At 40.3% G+C, this 21,984-nt stretch overlaps 2 protein-coding genes across 16 annotated transcripts in view; one reads left to right on the forward strand and one right to left on the reverse strand.

Moving 5' to 3' along the window:
• The window catches only part of lrba (LPS responsive beige-like anchor protein), a 239,889-nt gene that overhangs the window by 149,078 nt on the left and 68,827 nt on the right, over window positions 1-21,984 (forward strand). The gene's annotated exons all lie outside the window — the stretch shown is intronic.
• mab21l2 (mab-21-like 2) lies at window positions 2-4,598 on the reverse strand. The gene has a single exon (XM_037765364.1). It carries the CDS (start codon window positions 2,710-2,712, stop codon window positions 1,633-1,635), a length of 1,080 nt encoding a protein of 359 aa, XP_037621292.1. The 5' UTR covers window positions 2,713-4,598; the 3' UTR covers window positions 2-1,632.

The following is a 21,984-nucleotide window of genomic DNA, read 5'->3' on the forward strand; positions in this document are numbered from 1 at the left end:
AGAGACTCCGAGCTCCATTGATTGATCGTCTGAGATTGTCAACTTATAGAAGCCATGCTTGAATTTAGCCTTTTATAGTGCTGCTATACATGCAGGCTGACGAATATAGCCTCAATATCTACAAGTGTGTTATTTTAAATGAGCATAAAAAGGCTACTATGAGTGTGTTGATCTGAATTTGTCAAAGAAGAGATTTATATATTATGTCTGTCTATGAATTAACAATATGACAATATTTGAATTGAAATGGAGGAGAAAAAAAATTTGCTTTAATTTAACTTGTTATACTAAACAATATTTTTGGTAGTGAATATAAAAAAATGTTTTCTTCATTAATATTTTTAAGTATACATTTAACACCAAGACAACATTTAATATTGTTTTGTGGTGATAAGAAATGGAGTGTTTTTCTTATAAATAAATAAATAATCAACCTATATTTAGGGGAAAACATAACGACAAATGAATCAGGCCTTCTCATTAGTAATGATCATCCAGCATATTTAGTTTTTTTTTAAAAAATAAATAAATTGCACATAAATATAATGCTTTGATTAAAAAATAAATAATGCACATTAAAATGTGGGCTAATATGAGTAATTGTAGTGGTTATAGGGTGCTACTAGTGACTCCATGCTCACTGTGGCTGACCCACAGGTGGTTGTGATAGTGCAGTTTAACACTGCGTGAAATTGTCGTAATTGTTTTTTTTAGATATGTTGTTGTGCATTTAAATAAGCTCATTTTAGTAACATCCACATTTATTTGAATGCGAATTTGATATCAGAATTCATTCATTTAAACTTGATCTAAAAATCAGCCGCATTAACTAGATCAAGGCTTCAGTTTAGCTGTAGAGGCCCTCACCGTGCTATAGTGCTGCTGTTAAAACACACATATATTTATATATATTTATATATATTAACGAGTCCGTTGATTTACGTTCACTAGAAAATCCTTTAGAGCCGGTTTGTCACTGTAAAAAATAACATATGACCTAAAGTGGGTTGTGCACAGTCCTTCTTTAAATTTAAGCAAAAGCGTTTTTTATTTTTCCTTTTCTCTTTCCCCATGCAGCGTTGATCACAGATCCAAATGAATCATTTAACGATTCTCTTCATTAAGACAATAGCAAAAAAAAAAATAAAATGCAACAGATGTTTCTGTCACATCAGCTGTCAAAACACGTCAAGACACGAGGCCAAGTTTGTAATTTAATTTGCAACATTTTTATTAACATTTCTTTTTTTTTTTTTTAAAGTCACATAATAATAATAAAAAAAAAAATTGAACTTGGCACGCTACATTATTATTATTCTTTCACTTAAACGATTTTTGTGCATATATTTAAATAAAAGTTTCTTCACTTTGTGAAAACATTTAAAAGAAGACAACTGAAAAATTCTTACATTTAATCTTAAAAATGTACCTTCACTTCTTTTTCCCCCTCTGTGGCAGTGGCCCAATTTGCTCCATTTAAAAAGGGTTATTTTTGTTACTGATTTTCTTTTTTTTTGTTTTTCACATTGCTTGGAGGAGAATCAGCTGCAGGATCATCTTTTTTTTTTTTGTCCTTCTCTGAAGTTTTTTTTATCCCAAAAAAAGTCTCTCTCGTCTCTCTTCATTATCTCATTATAGTTTGTCCAAGCTTTTAGCATTGGTGAGGATCTCCCTCGCTAGTCTCCACGTCTGCTTAGCAGCAGCCTCCAGGGCCGAGTGAGGCTTTCCCTGAAACAAGTCCAAGTTTGGCAAGAAGTAGTGGGGACATCTGCGGCACTGCAGACACGAGATGAGCTGCAGCAGGATGCCGTTCAGTCGGTCTCCGAGACAAGACTCGTCCCAGTCCGTCTCCCTCGGGTGCTTCTCGCACTCGTACAGCAGCAGCGTCTTCATGTGGTAGTTCTGCAGCGGCTGTCCAGGCAGCTCCAGGTGTCTGTCTCTCAGCGTCTTCAGCACCGACAGACACTTCTTCCTGCAGCCGGCCATCAGCAGCCTGTTCTCGGCCTCGCTGAACTGCAGCACCCAGGCGTCGCTTTCTGCAGAGCTCTGCTTGCCAGTCAACGAGTAGCACTCTTTGGAGAGCAGGTTAAAACCCTCAGCTTTCACTTCTGCTACTCTATTCGGACCTGGCCATGGGATGTGAGGCATTGGCCACTGAGCTGCACTGCGAGGCCAAATCCCAGTGCATTTGAACGCAGGGGTGATCTGCACAACATACCTCTCTCTGATCCTCAGCCTGACCTCGCTGGTGTCTGCAACCATCTTCACCACGTCTCTGTAGCTGCATTTATCCACCGCCTGCGCCACCAGAGTTTGGAACCTGGAGCGGATCTTCCGGGCGGATAAGTAGCCCGAGGCGGTGATGAACTCGACCCAGAGAGACATGCTCCTCTTGCGGCCGTCGCTCAGCTTCAGCACCGCGCAGCCTGGCAAAGAGCCGTCGTCCACGAAGTTGAACACCCCCATTTGGTTGAGGTAGAGCACCACCTCGAACTCGTTTGGAGAGATGACCTCCATGCCTTCGTAGCGAGCGTCTATCTCGCTCAAGGAGCTGATGAAGCGCGGCTCCTGCACCTCCACCTCCTTCAGGACATCCGACACCACTTTGCAGACCTCCCTGATGGTCTTCGCGATGGCCGCTTTGCGCGCTTGGCACCGCTCGTTGTGGTATTTGTTGAGCTGGTAGACCAGCTTCGCCTGCGTCGCTATCATGTTGGGGCAGAGGTGGTCCGGGCTGTACACCACCGGGGAGTCGCAGTAGGTTGACGGATCCAATGCTTTTACCGGTATAAAGCCAAGAGGCAAAGCAGCTTGGAAAAGTGAGTAATAATAATTAAAAAAAAAAAAAAAAAAAAGTTGCTTTTTTTTTTTAGCAGCGGATGGACGTCAGTGTGAGGAGGAGGAAACGGATAGGGATGCAACGGATTAGCCTGCTAAAATAAAATATCAGTCCAACTCATGAGCACTTCTTCCAGCAGCAGCAGCAGCACTATAGGTTTAGATTCATATTCAAGGTTGCACCATGTCACCATCCGTGTCCTAAAGGCTAAAACATCGCCTGTGAGAGCTCATCTCCTCTTCTTGTCCTCTCCTCTGCTCACTTTTCGTCCACACTCAGCTGTGAATCTGGACTTGTGTAGTTTATGAATGGTTCCTTTAGCAAGAGTGAAAAGTGGGTCGGGCTTCTCCTCCTGCAATCATGTGCCGAGCTGTCAGTGCGCGCAGCCAATCAGAGGAGCGCGCGGAGAGGAGCTCCAGGCCAGCTCGAGCAGCACCGCGAGGAGCGAGGAGCGAGGAGCTGTCTGCATGCTCCACAAACTCCTCCACACAGGAAAACACCAACCTATAGAGAGGTTTATATTTTAGATTCCACTGTATATATATACTCTATAAGACACATTTGTCTTAGAGAAACGTGTTATCAGTGTTGCTCTTTGCGCGTAATTTAGCGCTCCAGAGGATTATAGGAGTGTATATATAGACAAAAGTGTGAGTGACAGACTTTAACTTTAGATTTTATTAGTTTGCAGATAAAGTCTCTCCTTTTCTCTCCGGTTTTAATTTTAAAAGTGTTTTTTCGTGTTTTTTTCCTCGCCTTGTTGTCACCTGAAAGGCTCTGTTATTGCAGCTTTTTTCTCTCTCTCTCTCATTAACAGCAAGTATTATTTATTCTCCTCACTCCACACAGGAAAACACCAACCTATAGAGAGGTATATTCCACTGTATATACTCTCTAAGACACGCAGCAGTAAAACATTTTATCAGTGTTGCTCTTTGCGCGTAATTTGGCCACGATGCGCTCCAGAGGATTATAGGAGTGTATAGGCAAACATGTGAGTGACAGCCTTTAACTTTAGACTTTATTATTCTGTAGATAAAGTATCTCCTTTTCATCTCCGGTTTTTAATTTAAAGTGTTTTTTCGTGTTTTTCCTCGCCCTTGTTGTCACCTGAAAGGCTCTTGTTATTGCAGCTTTTTTCTCTCTCTCTCATTAACAGCAAGTATTATTTATTCTCATCCATTTTTTACGCAGCATGTCCTACTTGTATTGCAAAAAGTCTGATCAGTCAAGTCAGTGGGATTTTCCCTTTTTTTCAAATTGGACATATTTGTAAATTAAATTACAACTCGGAAAATAAAACAATATTTATGTCATTCTTTTTTTTACTTATAGCCTATATACGGTCTTCATTTAAGATCATTTTATTGATTTATTCTGGGATACGTCCTTTTAGCGATTGTGTTTTTATCACATTCATGTGAAATTATATCTTTTCTTTCATTATAAAACAGTGAATATTTGGGCTGCTGAATATTGTTTATTATTTTTGTTAATGTGCATTTTTAAATAGTAAAATGTGTGGAGTGCACCTGCAGCTTGTATAGGCTGAGAGAAGCTTGAATTAGTGAAATGATCAGACAAATAGACGTTACTAACATCCACCTGATAAGCTTTTTTAAACTAATCAATTGATTTAAATTTTTATTGGACATTTAGTGTTATTTACACGGTCGATATTTTGGATTGAGTCAAATAACTGGAACAAGAAGAAGTGTGTCCGCGGCTTCACACACGCGCACACACACACACACACACACACACACACTCGTTAATTTGCCCGTGGGTTTATCACCGTGATCCTTGTCCATACTGAATAATTGAAGCAGGGGTCTCTCGGAGCTTGTAATTGAAGTCCCCTTGTCACCCAGACTTCATGTTGGAGGACTAAAGAAGTCTTTACTTTCCTCCCACAGACACGCGGCTGCGGTGTGAGGAGACACATTTAGACATGGAAGCATAGGGGACTATATAAAAACCCGCAGAGAAAGCCTTATGAGATGTTTAGGTTAAGTATTGTTGTTGCAGCCTGGTATACCTTTGCAGTCCTTTAACGCCCTAGTTAACGAGGTCGCGGTCATTATGGCCGTCTGGCTAAAATTAGATGGAGCTAATTGGACATTTTTCTCCTGCTTTTAAATCTCCCTTCATTCAAGGCTTCAGTTAAATACATGTTTTTTTATTTTATTTTTTATTTAAGGTTAAAGGAATACATACACATACTTGTAAAAGGGACATACAGACAGCAGCAACAACATATATAAAACAAAAAAAGAAACATAAGAAAAGGACCCGTTGTAATAGTGCAGTGTCAAGAGATAAGTTCATATTCATATACATACATATTCATATTTACATACAACCAACCTCGCATATATATATATATATATATATATATATATATATGTATATATATATATATATATATGTATATGTATATATATATATATATATATATATATATATATATACATACAGTATATACATATATCTATATTCACACAGCATACATATAGATATCCACTTAGACACATTCGCTTACACAATTATCTATTCTATTTTACAGACAAAAAAGGACATATTTACATCCCTTTAGTTGACCTTTATCGACATTATTTATTTATTAATTTTTATTTAACTCCAATCCTCACCCTGACTCAAAGTATCCCACCCACGCTCAAAAATGATATTCTGTTCTTTATTTCTATTAACATCCCTCTCAAGAACCCACTGATGTTTCAAAAACATTTTGAAACATTCAGTGTTTAGCTGCTGTCTAAATGTCTAAATGTCTAAATGTCTAAATACATGTTTTAATTCCAAGTGATTATCTTTTGACAAAACATTCACTTCCTCACTGTCATATAGCGACATGAGACTACAACTTTTCTATATAGTTAAATCATTCCTGTAATTTCAGAAAGTAATCAGGCCTACAGTAATAAACAGAGAGTCTATGCTGTCTTTAATATCGTGAGTGGTGTTGATCACAGACAGTGGTGGACTGTAGTTGCCTGCATAGCAACATTATGGAAAAAATGTCATATATTTTCCTCTGAGGCCATAAAAAGCAAACACCAGACTATTTTTGTGCAAATAGAATGCTAAATAAAATATGCATGAGCGCCATGACACTTGTTACAGAAATATTTTCTTTTACATAATGCAGAATATTGCCTCAGCAATGATTTCCAGAAACCCATTTACTGATATGAAGTAGCCAACTATGCAATAAGGGAATTGGACTTTTTCTCCTGCTTTTTAAGTCTCCCTTCATTCAAGTCTTCATGTTAAATACATGTTTTAATTTCAAGTGATTATCTTTTGACAAAACCTTCACTTCCTCACTGTCATATAGCGACATTAGACTACAACTTTTCTATATAGTTAAATCATTCCTGTAATTTCAGAAAGTAATCAGGCCTACAGTAATAAACAGAGAGTCTATATGCTGCCTGTAATATTGTGAATGGTGTTGATCACAGACAGTGTTGGACTGTAGTTGCCTGCATAGCAACATTATCTCTGAGGCCATAAAAAGCAAACACCAGGCTATTTTTGTGCAAATAAAATGCTAAATATAATATGCATGAGCGCCATGACTCTTGTTACAGAAATATTTTTTTTTTTACATAATGCAGCGTAATGCCTCAGCAATGATTTCCAGAAACCCATTTACTGATATGAAGTAGCCAACTATGCAATAAGGGAAGTGGAGTAAGCTACAAACATTTCAGAAAAGGCAAAGATTAATGACCCCACCCTCCCCTTCATAGTTACACATCTTCTGGACTTTATCATGTTGCCTTTCTGCAAGCGCTGATGAGGTTTTAGGGAGTGTAAAGGAACTCATGATACAAATAGTAGAATTTATTATTTAGTTCAGTTTGAAAGATCTGCTGAATATTTGAGCTCATGTCAGCATATTACCTTTTAAGTTGAAACACATCAAATTAGAATTACATGGGATCACATTGTGTTTGTATTTTAATTACACAATTTGCGGATGAATATTCTGCACTGTTTTCAGTAATTTTGACTCGTTTTATTGAGGTTTGCCCGCTTAGAATAGTTAAATAAACCTCGGTCTCAGTGGTTTAGTGTCGTCCCCACCAACATTCAAGTTGAAACATTACTGAGTAGCATTTGCTTTTGTGTCATGATATTGGAATTTGTTGCCCAAGTGACTAAATGAACACACAAAATCTATTTGGATATTCTTATAGTATCCACAGAAACCCTGGCAAGACAAGCAACAGTTGATTTATTGGGAAATCTAAAAGAAACTGAGATTTTACATTCCTTCCCTCAAGTAAAATTATAGTCATCCCAACGTTTGAAAATTAGGAAAAAGACAGAAACAGAGAGAATAAATGAAAAATGTTTAATTTCTGAATGACTATTTATCATCAGGCTCACAGCTCCAGAGAGATTAATCGACACTACTTGGAGAGCAAGTGTCCAAATATTATAAAAGACATGATAACTGTAGTTCAATGAGATATACGACTTTCATAAAGACATTATCAAACCACATGTTTCTGAGTAACTGAGGCCATTTTTACGGCAATGTAGAATGAACTGGATATAGTGGATTTTATTAGGTCTATTTTGCCAGTTGGTCAGCCATATCTCAGAAAATTGTATGTGTTTACGTTTTATGTGCCAAACTGCTCGTTGCAGACGTAGGTGGAAAACAGAAGTAGGGTCAGCACACTGTTGGGACAGCTGGGAGCAACTTTGGGGTAGTTTTATTTCTTTTTTCCCTCCTATTTCACCCATTTTTTTCCTTTTATAGTACAAATATATATAAATATATATCTAATGACAAAGGCCACCTCACTCATTCATCCATTCTTGCTACTTCTTTGTGCCCTTTATCTCCTGAAAACGTTGAGAATTATCTGTGGCTCCTAAAGAGTTCCCCCCTGGTTTATATTGACTGGAGAAAAGATCAGGGGCCTGTCAGAGAGCTCTTTGATCTGAGTCTGTGTGACGACTCCACAGTGATCCCCTCACGAGCACAAAACAGTGTCCATGCCTGTGCAAATCTCTGCCAGCTGATGAGTATCCTCGTTGCCTCTCATCTTTCTTTTTTTTTCTGTCCTTGCTCTGTCTGCCTTTCCTACGCTCTCAGCTTTATTCTTCTTTTCCCTCTCCTCTCCTACCAGATTACGCTGAGTACCCCCAGGTGGCTCATTACTGTGTGTACTACACTGTTTTCATAACATAGTTTACAATTAGTAAAACAACCTCAAAGACATAATTTGTCTTTGGAACATATTTGGTACCTTTATATGAAGAGGATCCTGTTTCAGGAATGTTATAAAATGTTTGTAGTAAAACTGAATTTCAGTGAAAGCTCGGTCAGTCTGGTTCATCTACTTGTTGAATCCTCAATCTGAATTGCCAGCATGTAGGGGAGAGCGGGGACATAGGGACAGTCGGGACAGGGCCATTTTTAAGCAAGTTATAAAGCAACTATGCCTATATTTCATTCACCATGCTCATAATCCGTAAACACCCTCTTCACTTCCAACCTCAAAGACCTTCTGACTATTCCTCACATTTTATTCACAGTTTTGAAATATATAGCGTGTAGGTACATTTTTGGCTCTTTAGTTTTTCTCTTCTACCATACTGTTTTTAGTAGAGCTGTCAATCGCTTAAAATATAAAAAATATGAATTGCACATTTTTGATCTGTTCAAAATGTACCTTAAAAGGAGATCTGTCAAGTATTTAAGACTCGTGGGAACCCATTTTCATCACATATTTTGAGGTCAGAGGTCAAGAGACCCCTTTGAAAATTGCCATGCCAGTTTTTCCCCGCCAAAATATAGCGTAAGTTTGGAGTGTTATTTAGCCTCCTTCGCGACAAGCTAGTATGACATGGTAGTAATGGATTCTTTAGGTTTTCTAGTTTCATATGATGCTAGTATCTTCACCTTAGCTTGAAAACTGAGCCCGCTACAACTTCCGAAAAATAGATTGCGTTAATGTGTTAAAGAAATTAGTGGCGTTAAAACAAAATTGCGTTAACGCATTATTATCACGTTTACTTTGACAGCCCTATTGTAAATATAAGGTGTTCAAATTTAGACTGCAATTTTTTAATTTTAAGTGATACTTTCTTTAGCCCAGAACAAGTTGTCCCAACCCTCCCAGGGACACAGCATTTTAGGAAAATGCACTCCTTGTTCATTTAACAAATTTGTGCCTTTCACGTTTGGGTTGGGCTCTAAAAAAAAATATAAATTGTTAGTAAACACCTGTATCTATTCAAGGATCAAAGTATTTTCATTACAGTTCAAGTAGTCTGTGAGTAATGGAAGGTTATTTGGTGTTGACAGAAAGTGTTCCAACCGACCCCGTTCTCCCCTACTGTACATACGACAAATACAAAGCAAACGTCTCCTAAAGTAATTTACAGCAGAGTGGCAGACAGTCATATTAACAATGGTCCTTTGTCCTTTGCAATACATCTTTAAATGCTATGGCTACATTTTATGGCATGGCATGACATCTGAGATACATATGACGAATGCAATAGAAAGAACGGGTTAGTTTTGCAACTGAATGTGCAACAGTTTCCTCCCTATATCTGTTTGAGTTAGTGTGCTTTGTAATTCCAAGTGAGTGATAAGGGAGGTAGTGCTCTTTTCACCCTTTTCCTTTCTTTGGAAACATGATCGGTGCGGAGAAAGTGGTTCACTACCTAACAACACATGTGCACATAGACTAACATCGGCACACATGTGAACTGAGCGAGTAAATTTTTGATGCCCTTGTTCACACATTTTGTTGCTGTCTCCCGAACCCGGATGGACCCAGCTGCTCCCTCCATAGAGGGCTCAAAGAAAATCATCGCAGGCAACTAATTGCCTGGCAGGCCCCGGCATCTGCTCGGCAGATAGCAGAACTGATGAAGTCACGGAGCAGATGTGTGTATGTGTGTGTGTTTAGCAGCTCCCTCTCTGTGTTTAGACACAAGCCATCAATATTGCATGTGGAGTTATTGTTGCAGAGCCACTCCTGGAGACTACTAATATTGCATGAATGAGGAAGTGGAATTCGCTCTACTTCCAGCTGATTGGTCAAAGGAAACACCAGCAAAAATCTGATTGGAGGAACAGTCCCTTAGATCCCCACTGCACTCTGAGTGTATTATAAACTATTCCTGTGTCGTGTTAGCAAACTATTTACTCATTCTAACTGTGGTGTGAGTATGTGGTATGTTCGCAGCAGCAAAATAAATAACATATACTTAAAAATGCTGGAATGCACATTACAGTCAGTTTGTTTTTTATTGTGATTTGAATGGACAATGTTGTCCCACAATCCATCACACACTGGAAATGAAAAAATCTGTTCGCAGCAGAAAAAAAAGTAAATATTGAGGAGGATGGTGTGACAGCTCCAGCAACAGATTAAGAAATACAGAAAGTACAGTTTCGCTTTTTTATTTATGAATTATTCCAATTTTAATTTTTAAGCCTCAGATTGAAGTTGGCTGACAACTTGTATACTCATGTCAGTATAAAATGTTAATGTACATGTAATTGCTTGTAATTGGACTAACTGCAAAAATTCTGCTTGGTCAACTCTAATACATTGGCATATCCTTTTTTAGTATTTATACTATTAGTGTAAAGTATACTACTGGGACACATTTAGGGAGAAATTCATTGATGAAGGAGAAGTGAATGAAATGATCCCTTACTGGGCCACACAACAATGTGAAAATCAAATATAACTGCCTCAAATTAGAGCAAAAGTAATTTACTGAAAATAATTTATTTGTTAAAATGGCATCCTAATGTCAGCAGGTTATTTTTATAGGACTAACAATGCACATTTAAATAATAAAAAAATGGTAAGTTAAGGCTAATGGTAAGTTACAATGAAATACAGTATAAATTACGCAGTAAGTGTTTCAAAACCAAATATCACACTATATTAGAAATCAGAGTACTTCACTTGAAACACGCTGTTCTCATACACTGTTCATAGTTATACCTACGAAAAGTAATGCATTGTAATTAATTTATATATCCCACAAAATCAATTTGTATGTAATCCACATAATTGTGAACCAGGGAGTATAAAGAGCGACAAACGCTGCGTAGCGAGGAGGTCGGGGTCGATGGGTGGGTCAAAAACACTGGACTTTTGCCCAGGAGACCGGTGTTCGTACCCCGTTTGAAACCAGAAGTAAACGTTGATTTAATTGTCTCGTAACTTCTGTACTTAAGTTACGCCGGTCTTGGAGCTATTTTAATCCAAACCATGGATCTGTTCCTAAACCTAAGTAGTTTTGTTGCCTAAACTTACGTACGTTTATTTTGAAGACTAGAGCGGAAATTGACACGTATGTCATGTATACGAACCGTTATATGAGGATACGTTTTGAATTTTTGCCTCATATGATCTTCTCAGGTTTGTTCCTCAGTTTTTTCTTTTTGCAACACTCACTGTATTAACTGTAAAACTTAACAAAAACAAAACATAGCTGATATAAGTATATCTGTGTTGTTTTTTCTGAATCCTGTGAACATCCACACTGTGTTTCCAAAAAAGTTTTAGCCAAAGGCCAAATAGAAAAGTATTTTGTAAAGAATACCAGTACATTTTTCCTAAAGGTCAGTGTCCAACCTTGGACTATGCAATGATAAAACCCCCATTGAGAAGACATTGGTAACTCTAATTAGTGGGGTGGTGACGGCTCCTCTGGGTTAGCTGGAGTGGCTGAATGGATGGTCACTCAGTCAAAGAAAACCACCCCGGCGTTATGTAGCGACCAGTCCCATATCGTTAAGCTCTCCCTAAAGTGTCAAACTGCTGGGACTGCACCCCTCCCCCCTTCTCCTGCTCGCTCCGCCAAACTCTCATGGTCACCAGGGACGACCTTCGGCTGCAGCTGCCAATCACAAAGAGCCATGGCAGCGAGAGGTCTCTGAGAGAGGAGCCTATTGATTTTCCAGTTAGAGCCTAAGTAGTGTGTGCTATAGGACTAACGGACAGCCCAAGCAGGTATGTCATTATCAATGAGCCCAAGGAAACGGATCCCCTCACTCTCACTCATTCATATTGGCCTCCCTCGTTCCCTCCCTCCGTCTCTCCTTCGTGCCGTTCCACCATCCATTCCCGCCGCTCTCCTCGCCCGCTCTGACAGAGTGCATCCTGAGATGGTCAATAAATCGCTCAGCCACACCACGACAACAACCGGCGGAGTGATGGGTTGGGATGACCTTCTTTCTCTTTCTTTCCCCTCTTTCCTTCGCTCCTTCCAGGTACAGTAATTATAGCACCTGAGAGACATGAAACATTTCCTTACCGGAGACAGACTCGTTAGCATCATGTGTTTCCCTTTCCTCGAATCCCAAAACATCCAGGCACAGTTTAGTCTCAAACATCATTCCCCGCAGCCCACTTTGGCTCATCCAGTCATCAGGAAACCCAATTATTATCATACTGCTCCTCTCGATTTGCCTCACTGCTTATGTCAAGTCATGGTCCGAGCTTTGGGAGCTGCTCAACATTAAGACATGTGCAAACAATTACGAATGATTTAAGCCAATTAGAGGAGATAAGGCCAAATAAAGGTTTAAAGCTTCCTGAAGTGAGTTTCTGTTCCCCAGTAGAGCAGTAAAGTCTTGTTACCTTCTTTACTGTCTCTTTATCTCTCTGCATATGCTCACCACCTCCTCTCCCTTTTGAGTCTCAAACCACATCGATGGTTGCGATACGGTCTCTCGTATTACACTCCAGTTGTTTGAGTGAGGTTATATCAGCGATGATTAACTCATTCTGTAGGGATGAGGTCAGCGGTCCCCTGGCCAGATGTTGGGTGTTTAAGAGTGATGGAGGAAGACTTGTTAATGATGGGCCTCAAAGCTTTGGAGAAACCCAAGATACTGGCTCATCCTTTTGCTTACGGCCCGTATCTGTCGTACTCTTATTTGTCAGATATCCTCTGGAAGTTGGCCGTTGTCAGACTATGAGCTTAACGGAAATATATGGGCAGAATTCAAGATGGTTCTTTCTCTGTTATTGTGTGTTTTAAGCCATGCCAGCAGCAGGGCTCTAGGGAGGACAATGTTGGTCAGTCGGTCTTTTGGTGTGTCAGTTTGTTCGGTCCACCACTTTGGTTTGGACTGAAATATCTCAATTATTGGATCGATAGTATTTTTGGTCCCCAGAGGATGAATCCCATATACATTCGTGATCATCTGACTTTTTCTCCACAATGAAGTTTACACTTTTGTTTTTTAGTGAAATATCTCAACAACTACGCAATGAATAACCAGGAAATTTCATACAGACATTCATGGTCACCAGAGAATGAGTCCTACTGACTTTGATGATCCCCTGAATATCCCTTTAGGGCCACCAGGTCAAAGTTTTCACTTAAACAGTAAAATAAATCAACATTTACCACATGAATTGGCACAAAATGTTGTACAGACATTCATGGTTTCCAGACGATGAATCCTAATTAACGTTAGTGATACCATGACTTTCCCTTGGAGGCACCACAAGGTTGATGTTTTTGGGGTTTTAAGTGAAACATCTCATACAACTATTGGATGCATCATGAAATGTAGTACAGACAATCATGTTCTCTGCAGGATGAATTGTAATAACTTTGGTGATCCCTTAACTTTTTGTGTAGCGCCATCATCAGCTCAAAATTTGGAATGTATTCAATACGTTGGTTCCTCAAAACTAATGACAACCCCTTCAGCCTCAGCTGTTTAGTTCTAATTAGCAAATGTTAGCATACTAACATGCTAAACATGTAAATGTATGAGATGTAAATCAACACGTTCTCATCCCAACTTGTCACATACCGCCTCTTTGTCACGCCCTTTGGCATCACTTTATTTTTGGCATCAAACCACTATAGTTAGGTTATGTAAAAGAACTAAAGGGTTGGGCTTAAAATTACTACGTGTGTAAAGTGAAAATTACACTGATCTTTGTGAACACAGCGTTGTGTTTGTTTGACCCAGCCACCTCCCTTCCCGCCTGCCCGGTGTGTGTCTTTTAGTTTTTTAAACTATGTCACCACACTCCCGGTGGACTTTCTTGGAGCGTTACCGTGGATCTGTTTACGTTATACAGTAGTTAATTCGACAAAGCCTCGATATTTGACGCCCTGGGAATGAGAAGCGTAAACCGTGACTCTTGTGCAAAGCAGGCCAATGAATCTGTGCAGCGAGTGGTAACCAGGTAGGACAGGTCGAGAAAAGACGATTGCCACATTTGCAATCACATAAAGAACCATTAGACACTGTGTCATCTCGCCACCTAATGATGACTAATGTCTCCCTTCCAATTGCTCTTCCCTCACACACACAAACAACTACCCCATCTCTTTTCACTAATAAACATGCTCGGCCTCTCTCTATCCCTCTGTTTGTGACCTGACTTTGGACCTTAACACAACCACAGACCACTGCGGCCGAGACCTGGCTCACACTTAACCAAGCACCTCCAGACAAAGAGCTGCCACCCCCTCTTTGCACCTGAGCCTAGCCCCTCCATCATGCTCCATCTCTGGGCTTGACTGGGCCAGTCAGGGGGCAGGTGCCTCCCTCCCTTCCTTTGATTGATCCCCTCTCTCCATCATTTATTCCCTTCGTCTGCCTCTGACACGCGCGTCAAAGGCAACACACCAGCCTGATGGATAGGCCTGTTTATGGATGCCAGTCTGCCTGGTAGGCTACTGATATTACAATCAGCACCTGTGTACCTGCTGTTCACACAAGCCTCTGTTATTCAGCTGAGGTCAGAGAGACACCCGGCTCAAATTCAAAGATCGATGTCCAGCTCGGCATATTAGAAATTGGAATTGTAAATGTGGTCTTGTTTTGTCTGAAAGGTCTGTGCTGCATTTCAGATGATAAAACTAGATCCATATGTCGAAGAATTTGAGTAAATATGTGCGTTGTTGGGCTTCCTTTTATCTGTATTTCTAATCGTAGAATGCCTCATAAATACAAAGGCAAAATGACAGGGCTAGGACATAATATTCATTATAGCTGCTAATTCCTAAAAGAAATCAAGAGTAATTCTAACCAGATGTATTTGTTTTCATAAGGTAAGCCGATAGCATTGATGTGTAAAGACATCTCATGTCCCGGAGAGCAGAATGTAACATTGCTGGATTCTGGTGCCTCCATTGCCATTATGGTTAATGACCCATCCAGTCTGGTTGAAATGGCACATCCATAGGGACATTCTGCAGATTACTTACTCATCCAAGACTCCTTTCTAGCAGACATCAGCACAACAGAGCTTTACTTCTGCTCTGTAGAAGGAAGACTGTGGAATAAATGAAAAAGCAATTCTAATACACAGATTATCTTTAATACCATAAAGTCAAATCAAAGGATGAATACGTTTTTCTTGTAGTTACTTCTCTGCTCAACTCCACCATCATCTTTTTAACCTACCTTCTCAATAGCAAAAGATGATTGACTTCAAATTTGTTCCACATTCAATATACTGTAGTAAAATCAAATGCTGAGGACAAGTTCAATGAAAGTAAAATGACGGAACCTCTATCAATAATTATTACACTTTAAAGATGTACATATGTACTGTATGTAATGTGAAAGGCGGCAATTGTTTACCTTGCACGGCAGCTGGATTCTTGTGATGTCACAAGATCACGGAAAACTCCATCTTGTCAGGCTACAAGTAATGCGTTTGTGTCCGGCAAGCCAGATCACAGACCAATCGGCGTCCTGTGAGGAGCTACCGGTAGGTACTGGTAGCTACGGGCGTGGCTAAGGTGTGTGAGACCGTAGTGTGAGACAACACGTAGTGGCGACTGTTGGTTCTAAACAACAATGGCAGCTCCTGAAGAGGTTAGCGTAGATGCTGCAATAGCATCAGTTATATCAGAACTGGAGGGTATTTCTTCGTTGACAGAAGAGCAAAGTACAACAAAGCAATGTTTTCGCTCTTCGGCAAGAGGTTGATTGACAGATGGTTCATCCAATCACCTGCCAAGTATTCTTTGAAAGTGCCTGCCCTTTTCAAAACAGTTTCCAATGACGGCTTCTCAGATGGTTCTGTGTAACAAACCATCCGGCGAGTCTGGTTAGACAATTGATAATTATCACCAACTCTGCAGTTCTCCTCAGCTCTCAGCTCTGTTTTCCAACAAATGTCCAGCAACATGTGACGCATATGTCAATTTACGCTATGCATACAGTTTTTTTCAAAATAAACTTCTGTCTTCACAGGAAACAACTTTGTTATGTTTAGGCAACAAAATTAAAGGTAACCGGTGTTTTCTGACCCATCCATCCACCCCAACCTCCTCCCTACACGACGTTGGTCGCTCTTCATACTTCATGCGTGACAATTATGTGGATGACATACAAATTGATTTGTATGAATTACAGTGCATTACTTTTCGTAGGTATAGCTATGCACGGTGTATGAAAACAGTTTGATTTCATTCGTATTTTAATTACTTCATAATTTATCTGCCTCCAGAGTATTGGAGATACTCACTAATTTGATTCACTGTATTACAGCTGTAACTCAAAATACTTGTCACTGATAAACCTGTAGCTCCAATTGAGTCACCTTCAAATTCTCAAAAGTCTCCACAGCCGTTCCGTTTATATAAGTCCCATTCTCTCCCTCTTCTTTTGCTTCGGACAACCAACCCCGAATTCCCCAAGAGGGGTGTACTTTTCACCCAACACCCACTTAAGCTGGTGACAATAGCCGGATTAGAAAAGAATTTACTTCAGCGAAGCCTCGCACTAACCCCGAAAAAAGCCTATCCATCACTAAACGGCAAAATGAGAGATTGAAGGAAAGCGGGGAGAATGCGATAGGAGCCGGTCAGCGATTTTAACCTGTCTGATGTTTGCCATGTCGGCTTATAGGGGAGTGGAGGACCAATAGCATTGAGTCTGAAACACCTCCTGCGTTCAGCGGTGGCTCTCGCCTGTCTCCTTGATTTTCTGAATATCTGTGAAAAGCATGTACATTCTTTTAGTCCTTTTCCTGATGTGCAAGTGTTTGCTGATGAGCATGACAAATCAAGGAACGTATTTAAGCCCCTTTCAGTGTGATCTCAACAGGTGCAGCAGTACTATTAAGGTCTTATACTGTATGTAGCTGCTGGTGTCTAGGAGTGCATTTTATATGCAGTATATCCTAGTACAAAGCTGAGCTTGTTTTTTTTATGGTGCTGATTTTGTTGCTGTGGTATCGTTGTTGAATTAAAATTAAATTAAATATGTATTAATTTAGCTCTAGTTCTATGTGCACTATGACATTTCTTTATTGTACTGTTCAAAATTAAGTGTTTTTTCATGTAGAATCTTTACGATAAAGGTTTTAAACGTGCATCGAGATAATGCAAAGACAGCAGAGAGGATCTTCTCAATTTGTGTATGTCTGCTGCATTTCACACCCCTCTTCCCTTCACTTATGCGGCCTTATCCATCCTTTGTTCCCCATCACCTTTGAGCCACTAACTCTGCCCTTTGTGGCTCCAGTCTAAGCTTTGATGGGGTAAAAAAAAAAAAAGGAAGCACTGATTTTGAATATAAAAAAACAAGCAGAGCCATTTTATACTTCGGCATCCGTGAATGCTATCTTGCCAAAATACATAGCACTTTGGTGTTGAAAAGGCTCATATTGTCTTATTTACTGAGTTTATGACTTGTTAATTTCATTTATGAATTCCATGTTTATGTATATCCCTACTACTGACACCATTAGTGTTTAGTATTGCCGCTTTAGTATCTTATTATGTGTTAAGGCCCTTTTGAGGCTTTCGTACTCATAGCTTATGCCCAAAGGCTGAATATTTAATGAGTTAATGCACTGAAGTCTTCACTTCTCCACCAATTAACCCCGAGACCACTGCAGCATTTCCCTAAATCCACACAAGACCTCTTTTTGTTCCCACTTCAAAAAGGCTAAGCAGCCAAGGAAAGGAAAGGAGAAAAGGCTAACCTGTTAGCAAACAGTGAAAAGGGCCAAAAAAGGGTTTAATCCTTATTAGGCTAAATTCAGACAAAGTGGCCCCACAGATCCTTTCAAAGGGGACTTTCTTCAAACTCTTACTGGGTGACGTTTGGGACTGAATGCTTTGAGCCTTTAGGCTTCATAACCTACACTTGCTGCAAGCTGGGCTTGTTTATTTTTGCTTTAATTCTCTCACACTCCAGCGCAGCTTCTTAGTTGTGTTTATTTTTTTTTTTACCTTGTAGTTTGTTTTACTTCCCTCGAGGCAAATAGGCCTTTACATGTGACCAGAGATTACATCTTGAATTAGTTACATGATGGTAGAACAATTGTGCCTATCAGTCATTGGTGGACACAAACGGTCTTAACTACTTATATTGAAGCTGATCAGTCTGTTTAATATGAAGGTACAGCCAGTTAGCTTAACTTACCATAAAGACTGGAAACAGGGGGAAACTGCTAGCCTGGTTCTGTTCAAAGGTAACAAAATATGCTTACCAATACCTCTAAAACTCACTAATTAACACGCTATATATTTTTAATCCATACAAAAACCTGAAAAGTGAAACCAATGAGGAAGTGCCTTAAACTTGCATTCTTTCTTATAGCCAGCAGGAGGGGACTCCTCTGGTTTCAAAAAGAAGTCTCATTGTATAGAAGTCTATTAGAAAATTACCCTACTTCTCAATTGATTTATTACCTCAGTTGACATTGCGTTGTTCGGTCTGGGAGTTGTCCGTGTTTTCGTCTTACAACTTTAACCCTTTCACAGTGTGTTTTCAGTTCAGAAAAGTTAACTGTAACATTTGGGGCGCCTAAAAATGTCTTACTCAGTGTTCAGTTGTACTTAGCTCCACCCTCTTGTGTCAATTCTGGTTGCAAACAACCAAGATGGCGACGGCCAAAATGCTGAACTCAAGGCTTCAAAACGGCAGTACACAAACCAATGGGTGACGTCCACTTCTTATATACAGTCTTTGGGTTTTACTGGGGGGTTGTGTGCAGGACTATTTCTTGGCTGGGCGCAGTTTCTTCCTGGATTTTTGTCGTCACCACAAGGTTACCTGTAAACCCCAGGAATAGTTATGAGAGTGGTATCAATCTTCTCTAAGTCTAACTCTGGGCAAAAAAGTGAAGAACTGTTGAAGCGTTGAACTCATTTTTCAAAGAAGTTGCTTTGGGTTTGGTAACCTAACTGTTCTACAGTCACTATATCACTTTATGTATTTCACTGCTTGCTCAGCTACACTACTCCCATAGTTCAACAGTCACGGAGCACATGACCAGACAGAGATGGTGTCAAGGCCAGTTGGTTGAATCATATTCTCGCTGAGGCACAAAGGCTACAGGATAACTGCTGGAGTGTGAAAGTAGAGTCATGTGGCTGCACTGTCTTAAAGTCACATGATTCCAGGTTGTTACGGTGAGGGAGCTTTGTTTTCCTCTTGTATGACTTGTCTGTTTTACCCCGAGCAACAACTACTCACCAAGCATACACCTTCTACCTGTAATTTGATTGAAACGCATACCTCTTTCAAGAAATCTTTACAATGAAAATATGTTGATGCATATTTCTGTTCCATTACAGTACTCTCAGTCCTTCCTACTCCCTCCTCCTATCTTTTTTTCTGGCTATCACTCAATCTCAAAAGCAAAATCTGTCTTAATTGGCTCCAGAGGGCTCTTGGAGGCTTTGTGTCAACGGTGATGAGGGTCCTGATTGGTCCAGAGGCACCGGCAGCCAACAGACCCTTGTTAGTGTGTCGGGGCCCTTTGCTTGCTCGTTAGTCCGATGAACTCATTTACTGATGGGGAGTGACAAGGCCTCGTTTACCAGTGTGGAACAGAGGATGGTGGGGGGTTGAGGCGAGAGGGGGAGGAGGTGAACAAGAATATGGGTAGAGTAGGATTATAAGAGTTGTAATCTGTAGTATGTTTGTGGATGCACCAGGTGAGAGTGTCAACAAGCCCTTAAATGTCAGCTTGTGTTTGTCTGTGATTTTCTTTCTCATTTGCCGCTGCAGTAAAAGCGCCACGGGCGTCTCGGTCCGCTGAAACTCTGGTTATTGTAGATGGCTTGATCCTGTGGTCAGTCAAGTGAGGAGAAGTCACAAACCGCAGAGCTCTGATGTAACTGTATGCAGTGGTTTACTTTGTATTTGTGACTTTTGAATAAGAAAAGGGGAGTCTCATTTAATTCATGTCGAATCTGCAACCTCAGTCCATTGTTTGCATGTAAAAGTCATTTTGTGACGTGTGGGTAAGTGTGGAGTGTCGAGGGGTGTTGACGTAGATAGCTTTTGGGAAACGAAAAGCAACTCTTCATGCTGATAAGTCCACAGGTTTTTTTTTGTGTTTTTTTTTTATGAATCCTATCAAGTTCTCCCAATACCGCTTGTCCCTCGTCTCCGTTTTTGATGTTGATGGATCACCTCTCTTCCTCCCGCTCATTAATTTCATCACCTTATCTCCCACACCACTTCATTTGACCAAAAGGTAATAATAAATCCCTCATCCATTATCCTTTAACTGAGGCAGCCATGCGGAAATACTTAATAACAGGCAACAAATTGAACTTCAATCACCTCATTTTCCTTCAAGGATGCACAGCCCATTAAACCGAACGAGCAAATATGCATCTATTTATGTGCAATTTTAAGCATTTCTTTTACAAAAACAACACTATTGGTGTTAAAATTAAATCCTATTTTATGACAAATAAGGATTTACTTTATTTGTATTGCGGCTGTGGCTTCTGTCCGCTTCAACACAAGTGTCTTATCAGCCCAAAAACACACACACACGCTCAGCCTGGCGACAGCGAAGGTAGTTGAGAGCCTCATCTATCTTGAACCACGCTGCTGATAGTTGGTCTGTTGCTCCTCCAACTCAACACTAATTCAGTGCCGTTTCAATTAAATTTCATCTGTAGTGTCACCATGTTCCTCCACTTGACTTTACCCGTGTTTCTGAAGAGGCTGGTAAAGGAGACTGAGTTTGCGAAGGAAAAAGGGTGATGGAGAGGGTTCACTGGCGAGGACGTTCTGCGAGATTCAGCAGTGACAGTTTCTGTGTGTGTGTGTGGTTACACACCGCAGCCACAGTCACCCAGCCCCTCTTCATGTGTCCCTCTTCATTCCGCAGTCTTTTGGGCGTCTGACAAAGACAAACGACAGTGCTTCAGAAATGAGCAGCAGCCCGGCGCACAAACAGGTTGAAAGAGGAGGGAGGGAGAGACGGGAGAGAGAAAGCATCGCAATCAAGACTAGTTCCTTTGTTTTCTGTTTGGCTGTGTCCTCTCGCGTGACGCTTTGAAATTGATCTCGGGGACACACCAGACCTGAATCCATGGATAATGTTCCACTTGGGATGAAACATCAATAAAACTGTGCTTTATTCTCAACCGATTATGTTGACATATAAGCTCCTGATCCTTTTTTTGGAATCTGCTGTCCTCTTCTGAACCTCAATCATTTTATTTTCATCGTTTTTTAACTGAACAGACCTTTTTTTGTTCAGATAGTAAAATGTAAATGTGATACAAAACCTAGCACAGTCTGGTTTCCTCTTCTGCTTCTGTAGCATTCTCATCTCTTTGAGCCTGACTGATGCACTTCTCACCATTACTATCTGTCACAGAGGAAGCTGGTGCAGCCATAACTCCAGCTCGGACAATATCCTCCACGCCGTTGTAATTTGTCCAGATGTGGTCAGAACGGCGAGAGCATTACAGCGCGGATAGTTTGTCACGCTCCTTGTCACCTACTCAGCTTTTTCATCTGCAAGGGAAAGGGCGCTGCCGATAGGGACAATGATCTCGGGAGCATAGAGTGCTATTTACAGCGTTCCAGGAGATTCATCGGTCCAGGGACAAATATGATATCTGGCTGCCTCCGCTACTGTCATTTCTATCTGTGGAATCAGAGACTGCAACTTCATCACCTCAGCATCTTTGTGACATCCATCGCCAGGTCTATGATTGTTGTACTCCTGGGGATGAAATGAGTCAACCACTCCTTTTTGGAGGTGAAAGGTTACTCACCAAGCATTCACTCATCATACACCTGAAAACAGGAATTTCATTTTTTATCAAATAGAAGCTGAAAAAAAAATGTAAGTTAACATGTTGCAATTTCT

Source organism: Sebastes umbrosus, chromosome 3, assembly GCF_015220745.1.
Source record: "Sebastes umbrosus isolate fSebUmb1 chromosome 3, fSebUmb1.pri, whole genome shotgun sequence".
In the NCBI taxonomy this organism is placed as follows: Eukaryota; Metazoa; Chordata; class Actinopteri; order Perciformes; family Sebastidae; genus Sebastes; species Sebastes umbrosus.